General features: G+C 34.7%; 2 protein-coding genes across 3 annotated transcripts; both read right to left on the bottom strand.

The window, feature by feature from the left end:
* Nucleotides 1–2,518: 2,518 nt before the first annotated feature.
* LOC132041139 (uncharacterized) lies at nt 2,519–5,143 on the bottom strand. Of its 2 annotated transcripts, XM_059431951.1 has the most exons (3): nt 4,826–5,143; nt 2,783–2,938; nt 2,519–2,685 (listed from the first exon to the last, which is right to left on the bottom strand). In XM_059431951.1, the coding sequence occupies exons 1-2, from the start codon at nt 5,013–5,015 to the stop codon at nt 2,817–2,819; spliced, it is 312 nt and encodes a 103-aa protein (XP_059287934.1). In that variant the 5' UTR covers nt 5,016–5,143; the 3' UTR covers nt 2,519–2,685; nt 2,783–2,816. The 2 variants fall into 2 exon arrangements, with proteins under 2 accessions (XP_059287934.1, XP_059287933.1); XM_059431950.1 differs by having other exon boundaries at nt 2,519–2,938; nt 4,826–5,142.
* A 4,891-nt stretch (nt 5,144–10,034) lies between these two features.
* Nucleotides 10,035–17,058, bottom strand: LOC132040935 (cold-responsive protein kinase 1-like). Its single transcript, XM_059431619.1, has 7 exons — nt 16,902–17,058; nt 14,942–15,109; nt 14,722–14,852; nt 13,979–14,192; nt 13,102–13,333; nt 10,885–11,035; nt 10,035–10,793 (listed from the first exon to the last, which is right to left on the bottom strand). The coding sequence occupies exons 1-7, from the start codon at nt 17,044–17,046 to the stop codon at nt 10,470–10,472; spliced, it is 1,365 nt and encodes a 454-aa protein (XP_059287602.1). The 5' UTR covers nt 17,047–17,058; the 3' UTR covers nt 10,035–10,469.
* Between the last annotated feature and the right edge of the window lie 1,245 nt (nt 17,059–18,303).

Below are 18,303 nucleotides of genomic sequence, written 5' to 3'. Positions count from 1 at the left end.
TAAGTGCGAATAAATGTTACCCCATCACCGGTCCAAATGCTTTAGTGCGTAACTGTAGCTTCTACAAGGTGCGGAATTCCTCATTGCACACAACTGTTATGAATGTCATCCGCTTCTCAACTCTGGCTAGCCAATAAACATTTCATCATACGAATGCATTTTCTTTCAATTTGATTTACGTAAATCAAAGTAATATCCTAAACTTTATGTAAGTCAAATTATATATCAAATGAAACAGAACTGACCAAGCACTGCGTAATGGTACTAATTTGTTTAGGTATGAAGTTTTTAATTTATCCGTACGTACGAATTCGGTACAATATTAGCGGTGCGCAAGTAAATACTAAAGTACTTGTCGAAGAACTAACTTGATAAGAGCACATCCTATCAAATTTTAGATTTGAATAATCAATAACTAACCTTTTAACACATGCAAAGAATAAAACGAGTATCACATAAATGTCGAATAACGTGTCAAATACCTAAATTAAAGGGTTTTTTTTATCTCTAATATTAAATAAATTTTGGTGAATTGTTTGCTTAAATTTCTTTTTTTGTTCACAAAAAGTATTCAAACTAAAGAAAGTTATTCGTGAAGAAACGTCATATTGAGTCTTTTAAAACTTACAGATCTATAAATCCTAAGTATTTTGCAACTTAAATTTATGGTCTGAGAAAAATAGTACTCGCTAACCTAAACAAATTGCAATTTCCATATGGTGCTAGTGGCATTGAGGAACAAACGTCAAACTTCACACGATACACATAATCTAGATTGTCTGACTAGCAACCAGGAAGAATAAAAAACTCCATATTATAGCTCAACGTTCCGTATCAAACTTCGCATCATAGTTGATAGCTTACTGCCAATATCACTACGGCATAGAGTCCCTGTATAGTTTCATTGAGACACACACACACACACACGAAATCTGCAAATTACATAGTCACACTTCATAACCCTGTGGTATTTAATTCTTGAGTTGTATTCTACCACTGTATCGTTATTTCTATATATTCTATATTTGATCTAGCCAAACGACCACAAAAGGTATACCACCGTATCATAATATCATCGCACCAAACAACCACTGAGTCTGTCATTTTGCATATACCAAATGACACCTAATTATTTTTCCCATATTAGACGAAAATCCAGATCCTCTGAAGGATAGAGTAATCTCACAGGCTCCAATAGACAAACTTAGCTAGGAAACGCAGTCAAGAGTAGTGCTTTATCTAGCACCGTACAAGTAATGTTTCAACCGAAGAGCTTCACACTAGGCTTATGGGATCAGCTCAACAGAATGTGTGATCCGTTTATAACCTTGGCCAACGTTCAGTCTGCCAGCCTGAGGGCACCTTGACTAATTTCATGAGTTACCTGCTATATCCCACCAACACAAACTCTATCCACCAAAACTTGAACAAATGTGAAGAAATCAATGTTTTTGCCTCCATTGGAATTTGAACTTAGGACCTCATGATTAGACTTACATATAAACACTCTCAAAGGTAAGATTTTCTTTGATGACAGTAGCGTCTGGCCTAGCTTGCCCGCACTTAGGCCATTCCAATGGGTACCTCCTACCTTCAACCATCTACGGTTAGTTGTTTGACAAATCTCAATTGTCAAGTTAAACTTAGTTTCTCTCTTCACCTATACCCTACATTTGCCATCATGAAGCAGGGTAAATATGGTTACCAAAAGTCATATGAACCCTTCATAATACAAAACCCACACAAACTATCATTGCCATAGCCAACACACCTATTTTTATTTTGGTTTGTTCATTCCTATAAATCAAAGAGGGATGGTTATTGTACTAAGAGCCACTAGGGTTTACATGATTTTTATCACCCAAGAAAACAAACAAGAAACTCGTTCAAAGACATGCAGAAGTATGTTCTCATAGTCAGGAGTTCATAAGATTGCCTTTTCAGGGAAGCTGAGAAGTGAGGAGTTACTGGCTTGGATAGTCTCTAGCATATAATTTGTTATAGTTGAAACAACTGAATGCTACACTTGAATGGCTTGACATTTGAAAAGAAATTGCAGATAGATGAATCACAAAACATACAGTCTAGCACAATCATAGCCTACACATTGACATTTCGATGAGGGTCTTGATATATTTGCCCTAGAAGTAGAGGTACAATCTTTTATCCATCTCATTACTGTATGATGGGCTTCTGAATGGAGCAAATAGATGACCTACCACAGCGTCACACCCTTTAAAGACTCTACACTACCCATACAACACTAACAATTTCCAGATATGCTTTCCAATTTTTTGTTGTTTTATTCTGAGGGGCTAACTTCAACAATGGTATATTGAATTATAGGAATAATATCGCTCACCCACACAACAAAGAAAAGTTCTTTTGTGTGTCCATGTCGATGCATAAAATATAGACCAGCATTTGACTAAAATGCTTTGTGCTATTTCTCCAATCAGTTAGACAACAAAATAGCCCTGTCTGCTAAACTATGCAGGCAAACCTCTCGGCCCAAAGCTTGGAAGAAAAAGTTATGATTATATTGAAAAACATCAAAAACTATCAAGGACTCGTATTATTACATCGTCCACACTGAGGCTGAGTTAAGGAGTACACAGTTTAGCAAGTAATGCTTCAATATCCAAATCAGATGGCTGGATAACATCTTTCCCATTCCCAGGTAACCTATTAGCATTAAAAGAAGCAACACTATTCTTTATCAGATTCACTTTGTTTACAAACTTGTCTAGGTAGAGCAAAAGTTTAAAACACAGGAAATGACCTGGCTGTACAATGTATCGACACCATCCATAACTCTACACGGGAGGTATATTGGAGAAAGAGAAACCTTTATAACCCTTGTAAGCATAGTATGCAATCCGCGTATAGTAGAACCCTGGTATAAACAGAACTCCACCTAGTATGGCAAAAAACAGCCCTGCATTACAACAATGTGTAAAAAGTTAAAAAAGGACAATGGAACGACGAACATTCTCTTCAAATAACAAGGAAATATTTATTGTTGTAGCAACTTGACATGCCCAAATTACAACCAAAACTGTACTAACGTCAATGAAAGGCTGCCTTTCACTCTCACTAAAGGTTTTGTCATAGCTAGGGCTGGCAAAATGGTTTTAAAAAAACACGTAACCATTCAATCTGACCCATTAGACATGGGCTGGATAACTGACTTTTTTAAAAATAGATCAGATATGGATATTATCCACTAAAAAATGGATATCCAGATGGATAATATGGATATCCCTATTCTGGAAGTCTAAGCTTATCTTGGCTTTTAGCTTGTATTCTCACCTGACTATTCCTGAAACCATGGATAATATGGATATCCATCGGTTAACCCATTTTTTAATCCGTGTTAAATATGGGCAGGTCGGATATTTTATCCGTTCGTATGTAACCCGCCCATATTAGTCCCGAAGCGCCACTACATACCATAGTGAGGCAGAGTAAACAAAACCCTCCAAGATGTGAGCACAAAAACAATGTCACCGACAAGGAAATTCCACTGTCAAGTGTTGAGGATCACAAGAAATGGATCTGCATGAACGAATCATGTCTCAATCTTAAGTCTAGCTTAAGACTAACACACACAGATCCCCCAGGAAATAAATATCAACCCTAAACAGAATTATATAGCAACTATACTGAGTGTGCCATTTAAAAATCAAAAACATAAATAACTGCAAATGGAAGATAGGATTGAAATAATAAAACAAGAAAACGGACAGAGAGCACTCCCCAGGAAACTGAATTTGAGAGACACTGAATTTGAGAGACAGGTTGAATATTGAATTAGGGAAAAAAGGAAAATAAGTTAAAGTGCATTCTATGTTTTGATGATTGTCAAACTAAGGGAGAAACAAAGAGAGATCTAATCTTCGACCGAAGAGAGTCCTGATCTTTGACCTGCTCTGTCTCTGTACAGAGTAGCCAACAGCTGTAAAGCTGAGCCGTACACTGCACAGCAGAAATGCAGTGTTGCGGCCCATGCTTAAGGTCAAACATTGGAAGAGTGGTCTCCATCATATCCCACATGCTCCTCAATATATATACAACATGTTGCAATATATTTTAGTAGACTCGAAAACCTAAATTGTGTTGTGCAAACCTTGCCGTCACAAGTTCTCAAGTGCTCTCAAGAACAAAGCTACTTGCAACTGAAAGACCTGATCCAGACACCATATTTTGTCTATGTTCTTTAAGTTGTTATGAGTCTTTGTTCATTTGTGTGTAGACTGTAAACCTGCTCTTCTTTCAAGAAGCTAGTTGTAGGTGTCTTTAAATTTTCAAAGGTTGCTTGTTGGAACTGTGTTTCCACAAGCTTTTGAGTGGTACACTAGTGTATTGTAAGGGTTGAGGGACTATGGGAGTTAGTTCCTAGATTGCAAGAGTTGTAATCAAGTTGGCTCTGCAAGTAGTGGAAGTTGAAATCCCATTTGTATAGGGGCAATTTTTAATCTTGAACAGGAGAGTTTTTCACGGTAAAATCTTCCCTTGTTTACTTCCGCACTGCATAAGGGAACTGGTAGACATACATTTGTTTGGTGGACGCACAGCCTTTAACAGAGGAGAAACAATTGTTCGTGGCTGGTACAGGACAAAAAAAGAAGGAAGTATATTTATTTTGCAACAGCTCTCTAAGGTCTTTGTAAAATAAACTTGGATAGCTAAGAATTAAATATAGGCCTTAATTAAATGTTTTATCAAGTAGATCAAGCAGAAGGCTATAAGATAATAGTTGTACTGAATCCATCCAGCTAGATTTAGAAATATAAAAGAAGAAGGGGGAGAAAAATAGGAATACCATGAGCAGTATCGCCGCCGACCTTATTGATGGCCATGAAAATACCAACAACAATAGCAAGAGTACCAAAGACAAGAAGGGCAACAGCAAGAGCGATCTCTTTCATGGGTCCACGATTGTTGTCGGCATGAGAACCCTCCATCATCATATCCTCGTCTGAAATCGAGAAAGCATGATCTACATACGCCATTCTAAGGCTTTCTAATTGCTTCAACGTGGGAAGACCTTTTCAGATTTTGGAGAGTGTACCAGCAAGGAAAACATAGAATACAAGGAATCAAAAGTTTGGTCGACCTTTTTATTGTTTTCTTTTACTCCCTCTTTTTCAATTTAGGCGCACGCGTTTGGACATGCGATTTGAGAAATTGAGATGAAGCCAGCGTCTGCCTATGTATTTCATCTCACAATTTTAAATTATCTAAAAAAGCATGGTTTAAGGTTTTAAATTATGATTTTAAAAATTTTAAATATAAAATTTGATCCATAAATTTATATTGTATAAAAAAATTTATAAGTTGGTAAATATTTTTAATAATTTCTCCCACCAATTATTTACCAATCTCATTAACTTCCATCAACATTTATTTATGTTTACTATGTGAGAGGATTATATTAAAGAGTCATTACATTATTAGTCATGTTAAATTTTCATTTTTATTGAATTAAAGTTTGACCAATTGATGTTATATTTTTTAGAAAGGCCTTCTAGTAGCGTGTTAATTTTGTTATGAATTATGACTTACTCATTTGGTAAGATTGTAAAAAAATTGAGAATGTTTTGATAGTTTTTATGTCTATAAGAGAAAATATAACTTAAGATATTCAAATTACATATCTAAATCATGATTTCAAACCATGGTTTGAAAACATGATTTCAAATCATGATTTCAAACTATGTCCAAACGGCTTCTAAGAAACAAAGGAATGTATGGTCTAAAATAAGCCTTATATAAATGCGTGATTGTAAATCATCTTATAAAGTTAAATTGTTTCTAACTATAAAAACATAACGTTCTTTTTGGGACAGGGCGAAAAGAAAATGGTGACTAAATTGGGATAGAGGGAGTACAATATTATAGATCAGGTTCAGGGTTCATTCCAATAGGGACCGATTATCAATTTTTAATTCTAAGCTAAAGACAAGTTCATTTATATATTTATTGGAATGTATAAATTATGTTTACATAAACTTATATTTAACCTTCTTCTTTTTTTCTCGAAAGAGCCGAGGTCTATCGGAAACAGTTTTTCTATCCCATGAAAAATAATAAGAGTAAATTCTGTGCATATTTGATCCTCCCCATATCTCACTTATGAAAATATACTGGGTATGTTGTTATGAACTTATGTTTAACCTTTATTCTCCTACAAGTTGTACACTAATACATTGATGGAGATGACTTTATTCTTATTGACTAGTTGATTGATTTGGACCTTTTTTTTTTTTTTTTGAAGTTTTTTGATTATATACACAAATGAATACATAAATGAACATATGAGGGAAAACAGTCTAATTTATTCTTTCATTATGCGAAAATGATCGATTTTATCCTCACTTGTACTATACGCACAAAAATACATCCGTCGGTATTTAAGTGGCTCAAATATATTCCTCAACTATTAAGGTTATTCAAGGTGGGCATTCAATTCCACGTGACACTATAAGGTGTTGTCACATACTATTTCTACATATAGTTACAAGAAAAACTGAGGCTAGCTAGAATACAAGATAGTCCCATAACTAATTTTGACTATTCCACATACGATTACCCAATATTCGATCTTCCGTGGCTAAAGCTCAAAACCTTCTTCCATTTTCAAGGAAAAAAAAAAAAGAAGTGGTACTACTATATACTTTATAGGAAAAGTCCTCCAAAATGAGTTACCTGTTATGTAAAGGATTAGGTCCGGTAGGTACCATTCTTTTATCATCATCATTAGCTATGTTATTAATATTGTTTTTCTTCAAAATGCTGCCGTTGGAGAAGTACCTTGAGTAATGAACTTTGATCAAATTATCTGTTGGGGTTTGTTGTGTGGCCACAACGTCTATATTTGCCAATGCTTGATGAAGAAGGACCACCAAGAAAAACACATGATGAGGTTTCATGATATACAGAGAAAGTGACTTTACATATGAAATATTTTTTTTTTGGGAGCGCAAAAGGAACGGGGAAAAGAAGAGACAGTAATTAAATAACCAACAAGGGTTGTGGTGTGTGAGTAAATTCTCTTTCCATTCTTAACAAAGATGCCTCGAGTTCGGCCTCTTGAGATCGTGAGTCACCCCTTATTGTGAGTGCTTTGCCCCCCATTGTGGGACTATCCGACACGAATTGGCCCCAATGCGGGTATGGGATACAGGATGGGAAACCCAAAAAAAAAAAAAAAAAAAGACAGTAATTAAATTAGATGGGAGAAAGCATTTGAAGCAGCTGCCTGCGGTTTATAATCATTTGGAAAATTAAAGAAGATAAAAGATTCTTTCCTTTTCAATTTTCCTTTCCTCTTTATAATTGGGTGTGCGAACAAAGTTTCACATTGGTAGCCAAAAAAAAAAAAGATTGGGAAGCTACATATAAGGTGTAGAACCTCTTAATGGTGTGAGGCGACCAAACAACTGATATCAGAGCCCAGATTTAGCTGGACGATTATGACTAAAGCAAATCATGGTGTGGGGCTCGGTATACTTCCCCTTACCAGCTTAGAGGCGTACACATACAAAAGAAGCTAGTTGTTGACTTCAATTGCATTAAATACACAAACGATGTGGTGGCGCACAGTGAATTTTGGAAATTGGCCCGTGGATTGTGGTAATGAGCCATATAGAATTTAGTTCGAAGTGGCCGGTGGTTTCGGGATCCCATAGAAAATGGGGAAGACCCGTCAATTGTGGTGATGGGCCACATGTAACTTAGTTTGGAGGGGGAGATTGTCAATTGTGGTGATGGGCCACATGTAACTTAGTTTGGAGGGGGAGATTGTTGGATGTGCAACAAAAGTCCTGCATTGGTAGCTGAAAAAATTGGGAAGCTATGTATAAGGTGCATGATCTCTTAATAGTATGGGGGCTTTCTGGAGAAAAACCATTTCTATATCCTCAAGATGGAAAATTTACTTCTTCCTCTGTCCTAATTTTATGACATTTTTTCGAGATTTAAACTTCTTAATTTTGACTGTATATTTGGACATAGAATTTAGCTTTTTGAAATAAAATTTACATATTTAAAAACTACATAATACAACAACAACAACAACACACCCAGTGTAATTCTACTAGTGGGGTCTGAAGAGGGTGGTGTGTACGCAGACCTCACCTCTACCCTGTGAAGGTCTGCTCCACCTAAACATTACGTAAAAAGTATTACAATAATTAATAATTCAAATTATTTAAAAGGAAAATGAAAAATTCAATTATCGAATAATCCGTTTGGCTCTCGAAATCCGAACACAATCACATAAACTAGGACGGACTAATTACTAATTAGTATTAATTATACTAATAACCAATCTTAACTAAAGATCTAAGTCATCACTACTAGCATTTTGCTTTTTTCCGGCGAACTTTAGTTTCAAACAAACTGGGTCCGGAGCCAAAAGGGTATAAAAATACACGGTATAAACCAAAAGGGGGCGGCCAAAAATTTATATACCAAAAGGGGTATAATTATCGAAAAAAAAAAAAAATTTTTTTTTTTAATAAAACGTGGAGGGATCCACGTTTTGCAAATTATGTTTGCAAAACGTGGATCCCTCCACGTTTTACAAACATACGTTTTACAAACATACGTTTTACAAACATACGTTTTACAAACCAAAAGTTGGGAATATTGTACTTAAAATTTGTTAAGGACTACTATGATAGGTTTAAAACGTATTCTCCTAGACATAGATTTTACAAAGTTACAACAAATTTAACAAAAGGATATTAGAAATTCTTTTGGTTTTGTGACTTTTGAACTTGGTGCTCGTGTAATTAATTTAAAATTCTTGATCAACCTTTTAATATAAGTCTCGAGTTAATATCAAATGGAAATATCTTTTCTCCAAAGTGAGAACAGAGAAAGTTGCTTGCAAAAAAAAAAAAAAAAAAATGAAATTTTCAATACTTTAGTGCATCCAAAATGGACCAGCGTAACAAGAAATTTCAAGCAAAAATATACATATTTTTCATAGAGGGACAAATGTAGCAATCTCAGCACACAAAAAAAAATTTATGTTTGCAAAACGTGGATCCCTCCACGTTTTACAAATTATGTTTACAAAACGTGGATCCCTCCACGTTGTATTAAAAAATTTTTTTTTTTTTTTGCGGCTTCAACTGTCACGAATTAAAAAAAAAAAATTTGGGGTATAACGTGGATCAGCCCACGTTATACCCCTTTTGGTATGTAAATTTTTGGCCGCCCCCTTTTGGTTTATACCGTGTATTTTTATACCCTTTTGGCTCCGGACTCCAAACAAACTTATGATTTTTTATTTTTTTTTAAATAAAATATTTCTGACTTCTGCTACTGAAATTTTTGCGCCATATACCGTGTATTCTTTTTCACATGGACTTCGAATAAATCATCTGGGGTATAATATTTTTGGTCTGGGATTCAATTGGTTGTTACTTTTTGAATAACCACATTACCATCTTAGAAGTCATCTGTTTCTCCTCATAATGCATATTGGTGCATTTTTTCCAAGATAAGATGGTTTGACAGTATAGTGAGCACATTTGTCCCTATGATTGTGTGGAATGGTTTATATTTATTTTGGATAGTTACGTTATTGCACTAAATTATGTTGTACCGATTTAAGTATTTTCATGGACAAAAGTGAGCCATGGCAAGGTCAAATGAATCAAATTTGAGTGAAAAAGGCCGAATATCGATGGCGTCACTCTATGTGCCAAGCACCTGGCTTTAGTTGAATAGGAATGCATGTATGCTGAATTTTCCAGCGCTAACATACACGCATGTGTAACATACATGCCGAATAACTAGTAATGGAATCAAAATCATAGGAGATAATCTTCAGAAGAAAGGATTGTTGAGAAAGTCCTTATAAGTTTGCCTAGAAAAAATTATTCAATATATGACATTCGCAGTTGTGAATTAGAAAACATCCATAGACCATTTCTCAACAAGAGCAGGATAAAGCCTCATACCCATCCCCACCCCACCCCCCCCCCCCACCCCGTCCAAAAAAAAAAAAAAAAACTGACAAGGTGAGACTTATTCATCAACAAATTACACTCACATTGTAATTTCAATCACTAAAAACACTTTCCACTCATGTTAACTTGTTTCCTGTACTAATACACTGGAAAGTAGAATTCCCCATCCCTGCAGAAAGAAAAAGGAACCTTGGCTAATTTCGTTTCTACATATGCACAGATGCTATTGACAACACATGAAAAATAAACTAAAAATTTGAGATCAACCTCTTATATCAGAATTTTAGCTTCCTGTGGAACACGACGTGCAATGAGATATCAGGGGTTGATTTCTCAGATGGCCAATCAACTAATTACTATGATCTCAAAAAGTCACTTTCTTTATTGAAGGAAATTGAAAACAAGAAGAAATGTGACTTTATGAGACAATAACTATTAGTTAAGTGACCATCTGAGAAATCAACTCTGAAATGTAGCACCCTACTTTTGTGGTCGGGAGAGGGAAGGTGAATCACTCTGCAGAGGAGAAGGGAAACCATCTGTCGTAGTATCCCAAGAAATATTCTCGTCCTTCCTTCGCTTTCGATCTAAGAAAGCTGGTCTAGTTGGTGTTTCAACTAGTGCAACCTTACGCACCAACATTGCAACAATCTCAGACATTGGTGGTCTTAAATTTGCATGAGGCTGAAGGCATAAGAAAGCCACATATATTGTTTGCATGACATCCTTTTCCACGATCCCATCTTCCCGCATCTTGGGATCAACTAGATCAATTAATCTTGACCTTTCATATAGCTTCCATGCCTGTACTTGAACAATCAATGTCAATAAATGGTAGACAACTTTGTTTCTGTTTCATCATAACGTAACGAAAAATAAAAGGTAGGCAGCCTACATATTCGGGGAGATATTGCATTTCTGAAGGCAAAGAAAGATCTGTATTCTTCCGGCAATTGATAATTTCTAGCACAAGAACACCAAAACTGTATATATCAGCCTTTTCAGACAATTCTCCTCTAATGGCATACTCAGGAGCTGTGTAACCTCTGCACAGAGAAAATACCAAAATCGCTTAAAATCAGTCAATCCAGAAAATCAAAAGAAGAAGTTGATCCTTATAACTTAATGCTTAAATAGTTAATGTAATGAAATAATTCTGTTCATGTAAGCATCAGAAACACTGAGATGTCATTTATAGATTGCAGACAGTCAAGTCGAGAAGGAAAACTAACTTTCTGCTTTAATCTTGTCAAACGACACTAAAATACTGTCTTTGCGTATCTTCAATGCCGAGAACATTCGTAAAATCACTCTTAACTAATTTTCTTTCTTTGTCGAGTATGTTCTAACTAACTCAACAATTATTGGCAATATTTTCTGTCTGCTGGTGCTTTCGTTGCACATATAGCAAGTAGGTACTTGGTACAGTGCCGATTGAGTTCATGCAGATATATGAGATTTTGTCAAGTAGACATGAAAATCTATCTCAAGAACATAAAAAATTCCCTTTGCACAATTTACCATGGAATCAATCGCCCAGTATAACTCGCCTAATCTGATTCTTCCCCTTGATTTTTCAGGCCCTTTACCAACTGGCACATCTCATCCCTCCTTCATATGCTTTTGATTACCAAAGATCTCTCAAAATAAATTCTCCATTCTTCACGTCTATAGCTTTTAAGCGACGGGCTATTTAGTGATATATTAACGATGAATTTTGTAGCTGCCTTTTTTTTTTGGTTGTTGTTGTTATAGTGACTCAATCCCAAAACATAGCTCATGAGGCAAAATTGCCCAAGATCATTCAAAAAGATCTTCCCATCCCTAAATATATGATGTGGAAATTCAGCAAACGATACAGGTATCTCTGAATTAAAACTCATAAGTCATCGGTCTAACTCCATTTGCTGCACCCTCCCCCCTCCATTCGCTCACTATATTGATATACTGCAGTTGCATTATTCCCTCTCCCTGTTCTCAGAAGTAGTATAGCAGTGTCTGTGGAAGGCATGTTATCAGAATGATGCCTTGTCGATTCCAAATATCTCATTTCATTGCAAGTTGCCATCAATTCTAAAAGATTCCAGCAACTATATATTAATATAGACTCTCCCTATTCCAGTTTATGTGACCCTATTTTCTTTTTTGTTTATTTTCCAAAAAGAATGACCCCTTTTCAAATTTTGAAACAATTTAACTTAAACTTTCCTTTTTATCCTTAATGACAAGTTTTTATTGACACACAAACGTTACGATATGTATAAGACTACAAGTTTCAAAAGCTTTATAGTCATACAAATCCTATGGCATGATTAAGAGCACAAATTTTGAAAAAAATTCTTTCTTTCTTAAAAGTTCGTGCCCAGTCAAGTAGGTTCACATAAATTGAAATGGAGGGAATATCAATAATGTCCTCATTAAACTTCATCGCATTCCAAGTGTAAGTGTGCCAACACAAGTAACTCTCATAGAAATTATGGTATATTAAACCATCTCCACCCATTTTGGGAGAGAGGAAAGAGAGACAAGCGTTGTAAATTGCAGTTAGTAAGAAAACTGTAAATCCATCAACCCGTTGTCACTGAAACACCTGACTGATACTATTGCAAAGCACAACCTGTTTTCCTTCTTAGAGATAATTCGGTTGACAAATTCCACCAGAAATAAGATGTTTTACTTAGGTAAACTATTCCTTAAATTACTTTTTAAGAATTCGGTTGGGAATTGTAGGTAAGCATATGGTAGCAGAGAAGAAAATAAGGGGGTGATTGTAGCGGAGTTTTGTTAATAGTTGTGAGTAGCAAAGACTGATAATATTGCTTATGTGTTGCGTAGGAATAAGTGGTATAGTGTAAGAGTTGAGATCCATCACTTCCAGGTCTACAAAAGTTGTAAAGTTGAGATAATTATAGACGATAATATGTTTCCCTATATACTGTCCTAGGCCAGAGAACATCTGCATCAATTTAAAACCAAGCAGGGAAACGATGAATCTTGAAATACCTTACTCATACCAAACACACCCTCGGGATACTTCTCTCCAAACAGCTTCGTAGTTAAAGGTGTAATCTTGAGACAGCATAATAAACTAAAGTGAGAAAACAGTACTTACAAGGTTCCAGCAAATGCAGTGCTGAGATATGCTTGATCTTCAGGGAAAAACCTGGCAAGGCCAAAATCACCAATTCTTGGTTGGAATTTGTCATCCAGCAGAATATTGCTTGCTTTGATGTCCCTGTGGACAATTCTAATGTGTGAATCCTCATGAAGATATTGTAATCCACGTGCGATCCCTAAAATTATCTGGTACCGAGTTTTCCAATTAAGGAATATATCACTCTTTCCTGTGAAAAAACAAACATTACAACCGAAATCCAGGTTAGCCCAGAGACTCAGAACATTCTTGAAAATAAATGGAATTACTCATTACCCTGGAGATGTTATACTAGTAGCTTTTGTCTATCTGATGGCAACTATATATAGCAGAAGGAACTGTTGAATCCCTTTTTCTATTCTTATTTTTCCCTTTGTGCTATTTTCTTTCTCTTGGGGGAAGAGAGATAAAACTACAAGTTATGGACAGATATACAATTTGAGTTGAATTACCACAAATCACGGAAAAAAGATAAAGTGATTGCATGCTACTGTTATCCTCAAAAGTGTAAGAGACAACTAGCAAAAACAGTTCGGTTCCAATAACTTTCAGGTCAAAATACACATAACTCACATTTTCAGAAATGAAAGCAAGGTTGTCACTCAATCTTGAAGCCAAATAATATAATAATACTCCATGAGAAGCAACAAGACAATGAATTTAAACATTTAATATGCCAGATACAAACATATGGGCTTCAAAGACACCTAAAGGTGCAAAAACAATGACATTCGGATTTATTATATTCAGCCGTTTGGACCCTTTGCTATCCGAGTTCAGAACTCAGAAACCAAGAAGTTATAACAAGTTTTAAAGGAAAGAGAAATATAAATACCATATAATATTTGGTCCAAGCTTCTATTCTTCATGTATTCGTACACGAGAAGCCTCTGAGCCCCATCTGAGCAACAGCCGAGAAGGCGGACCAGGTTCTTATGCTGTATGCTTGTTATCAGCCGCACCTCCGCAAGAAACTCCCGGTCCCCTTGCTGCGATTTACCAAGAGACAGCTTCTTGACAGCAATCAATTGTCCATCTCCTAGCTTCCCCTAAGGAAAGCAGTTCCTTGTTTAGGGTGTGTTCAATATGAAAGAAATATTTTCCATGGAAAATAAGTGGGTCTCTTACTTATTTTCTTGTGTTCGGTATGTAAGCAAAAATTATTATCCTTAAAGCACTTGTATATAATCCAGAAAGATATTATGGAGGTGGTGGGGATAGGGGCTATGGGGGGTAGGGGTGAAAATGAGGTGTGTTGGAGGGTGGGGAGGACATAATCAATGTGGAATGCTACTTGTGGAACTTGTTTTCCCTACTTCCACTAGGGAAGTCATTTTCCTCATTTTTAATGAACTTGTTTTCCTAAAGAAAATGTTTTTCAAAAGTTTTGACCAACCGAAGATGCGAAAATTGGAAAATATTTTCTACTAAACACATAATGTATATAGGTATAGTATTGAACATCCAGCTTGCTAATTTTTAACCTTGAAAAAGTCACCAGTTGCTCATCATCTTAAACTCTGCATAAAAACGGATTCTAGCCTCATTTTTAGAAGTGCTAGGACACATTAACCTTACCTGGAAAACTGGACCAAATCCACCACTTCCAAGTAGGTTATTTGAGTGAAAATTCTTCGTAGCCTTCTCCAGTGTATGGAAGTTAAAGTAGCTTATTGTACGAAGATGTACACTAAGGGCATCACTAGTCCCTGTATCATTTGAAAAAAAAGTTTTAATATGACTTCATAGCGAACGACTATAATAAAATTAAGATATTCTAGAGGGCATCAAGTGAAACCTGGAGGCTTAGCTTTGTGACTAATCAAAGCTCTCAGTTTTCCTGGTTTGAAAAACTTCCATAGGATGAGTATGAGAACTACCAAGGTAATAAGAATAACTAGGCTTCCAAGAAAAAAGAACAAGCCAGAGTTCTGCATCTCACGTTTCGATGGTGATGGAGATATTACTGTATCCACAAAGGACAATTTAATAAGTTAATCAAGCTAATATATCAAAGCTGAAGACAGATAGATTATGCAAGTACAATATCATGCCATGCCAAATACAAGCAAACACTTCACAATTTTTACTTCAAGTAAGAAAGCTGTCTGTCAGATTAAACTGCAGTCATATAATCCTTTTATGCGTGATGGATAATTTTGGAAAATATACAATTCGTTATAGCACCTGACACTATTATTGTTAGGTACTTAGTTTAAAAATATAAGCATTCTATTTTTATGAACAAAATAGGATTTTTAGCTAACTCGTTCCTCCATAATAAAGGGAAATATTAAGATGCAATACTGCTTCCAACCCAGAAAGAGATTCAGGATGCAGTAAAAGGATTTAAATCCCTTTTCATAAGCGGATTTAAAGAAGTAAGGTTTGGATTCCAGTGACAAGAAAGTGACAGGAGAGACAGCTGTTATTTTCACCGTGGACTGTGACAAAAGTGCAATAGCACTTGGAAAAGATAGCGATACAAGAAAAACAGAAAAAGAGCAGAAGCAGCAGTAGTAACAGCAGTAGGAATTGTAACAAAAGGATCAATGAATATAAAACTTCCAAAATCATACTCCATAGTTGACTGCCAAAAACATGTGAACCGGACACAACATTGAAGACAAAATATTTGGAAAGACAATACTAGAACGCATTAACAGCACTCTTTATTAGAATTGGATGTACAACTAACTTAAAATCCTTCAAGGAAATTTTGCTGATTGACCAAAAGATTAAAAAAAAACTATCATACAGCTAAGAGCTTCTACATTACCCTCCGGATGGATTCCTCCGACATCACCATTCTATAAATGGACAAAACTCCACTCAGGTCTTTTAGTAGATTGCCCGAAAAGAATCTTCTAAAATGCCTTATTTAACATGTTAAGGCCAAAATACTATCCTCAAAGCTCAAATTCAGCTTAATTTTTCTGCCCATCCTGTTGTTATCAATGTAACTACGGAATGAGTACATTCATCCAAATAATGTCATTCAAGCTAACATTCTGTTACCAAAGCCAGCAAACTGTATAGTAATCAGCTTTCCCTATTGCTATTTCTTTTCAAAATTCCCTATTAGATCCATCTTATATTAGAAGAAAAAAAAAAAAAAAAGAACAGAAAAGAAAAGAAAAGAGGGGGATGCATAAAAGATCAAGGTGGATTAGATGTATGGAGATTTTGACCATAGCTCCTATAAAAGCTTATGGACTATACAGAGTAAATGACACATTCAATTTGACCTTAGAAAAGGCGGTAGGTCTAAGCTCTCCCGCTATACGGGGTTGAAAATTTGGACGAAAGGTCTATTCAATTTGACCTTAGCTCTTATGAAAAGCTTATACCTAACATCATCTTTCGCAAGACAAGTTCCTTACCACAAAAAGAAGAAGAAGAAGAATCATCATCTTTCACAAGACAAGTAATTCAGAGTTGAGACATAAAAGATTTTTTTTTTTTTAAAAAAAAATAAAGAATGAGTATGCGGATATCCGGTAACACTTGAACATTGCCATTCCATTCATTACTATTGATCAGAGAACTTGACAAACATTAACTACTTTCTTTTGTCTCTTTTTCTGGTCAAATGGGAAGATAATGGTTACAATATAGCACCAACTTTCCAGTAGAAAAGGCTAATACAGAAGTTACATATAAACACATACTAGTACATAATAGTGCATGAGATATTACTAACCAAATACAGAAAAATAACTTTTGTTGATTGAATAAAGAGAAGATAGAAAGGAAACCTTGAAATGATGTTGGAGGATTAACAAGTGCGTGGCTGCAGATATTGTCAGAGACATAGGGAGAATCGAAGTGTCGGAAAATCCAGAGTTGCACTAAAGACAAAATAGTGGAGGCCGGCAGAATTTGAAAAAAGATTTTGTTCATTACGATTATTTACTTTTTTCCTGAATATTTTTCACTTTATTATATTTAGCCATAAAAATTTCAAATATAATTTAAAGTTGAATTTGAAATTTGAAAAAACAACAGAAACTTGTTTTTCACTTTTTTTCCCATTTTTTCATTTTCAATACAATCAAATAACCAAATATTCTTTACAAAAACTATAACCAAATACAACTCCATCTTCAACTCCAACTCCAAAATACCAAATAAAGTGAAAAATATTTGGTTTTCATGACCAAACACCTACTTAATTCTATAGACAATACCTGTAATATCTCTCTCCGTCCCATATTACTTATCCACATCACTAAAAATATTTATCCCAAATTACAAGTAATATGGGACAGAGGGAGTAACTTGAAGTAATATTTAAATCATAGTACTAAATACACAAATTTTTACAAATTTCACATTTTGAAAAGGCTTTTATGTGATATCTTTAAGTGATCTAGTATATTAGTATGACTTAAACTCAATTTTAATTTTTTGTCTCATATGAGTCGGAGGACTACGAGCTACTAATAAAATTGGAAAGTGCAATATGGGATGCTAAAATGTTATCGCTAAATATGAGGTGTTAAGTATGACATAATTTTTCCTTTTATGGGTTATATATTAATCACGTAGAGTTGAAACAAGATGAGAGATATTGAAAAAACGAAAATAAGATATCATAAATATTTTAAAGAAAATTCATGAATTGTTTTTTTCGAAGTTCTCTATTTTAACTTTTTTAGATGCAAAACTATAAATTTATTGAAATATTTATTTTAATGGACAGATAAAAATAATTGATTAAAAAAATGAGTTTAAAACTAAATATAATAAAAAAAAATGGAGTTTAAAACTAAATATAAAATAGTCATAAACAGGGAAAAAGGAGAATAAATGTACGGGATGAAAGAAAAATCATAACCAACAAAGGAGGTGCATATACTAAATAATGAGAGATAAAAACTTAACATAATTTGCTCACTCATTTAAACAACTCAAACTAAAATCTTAAAAAATGAAGCCTTTTATTTTAATAATTAGAAAAAATTATATATTTTATAAAATTTATGCCATTTCCAAGTCTTTTTAATATAAAAATTTAGATTTTTTTTGTATAGTGACATAATAATGCATTAAATATTCTTTCCATATTATCAAGTTTTAATTTCAACTTACAATGGATTTTAATTCTTCAGCAAAAGTCTTCTTACGACCACTAAATATTATTACATGTATTACAAA

Source organism: Lycium ferocissimum, chromosome 12, assembly GCF_029784015.1.
Source record: "Lycium ferocissimum isolate CSIRO_LF1 chromosome 12, AGI_CSIRO_Lferr_CH_V1, whole genome shotgun sequence".
In the NCBI taxonomy this organism is placed as follows: Eukaryota; Viridiplantae; Streptophyta; class Magnoliopsida; order Solanales; family Solanaceae; genus Lycium; species Lycium ferocissimum.
The sequence above is the reverse complement of the archived record's forward strand: the minus strand, read 5'-3'. Positions and strand labels throughout refer to the sequence as shown.

Coding starts and splice junctions, on each gene's coding strand:
- LOC132041139 (XM_059431951.1), bottom strand. CDS start 5,015: ATGGCGTATGTAGATCATGCTTTCTCGATTTCAGACGAGGATATGATG. Junction 2,939..4,825: donor CGGCGGCGATACTGCTCATG/GTATTCCTATTT, acceptor GTTGTAATGCAG/GGCTGTTTTTTGCCATACTA.
- LOC132040935 (XM_059431619.1), bottom strand. CDS start 17,046: ATGAACAAAATCTTTTTTCAAATTCTGCCGGCCTCCACTATTTTGTCT. Junction 14,193..14,721: donor GATTTGGTCCAGTTTTCCAG/GTAAGGTTAATG, acceptor TGCTTTCCTTAG/GGGAAGCTAGGAGATGGACA. Junction 10,794..10,884: donor TGCAATATCTCCCCGAATAT/GTAGGCTGCCTA, acceptor GTTCAAGTACAG/GCATGGAAGCTATATGAAAG.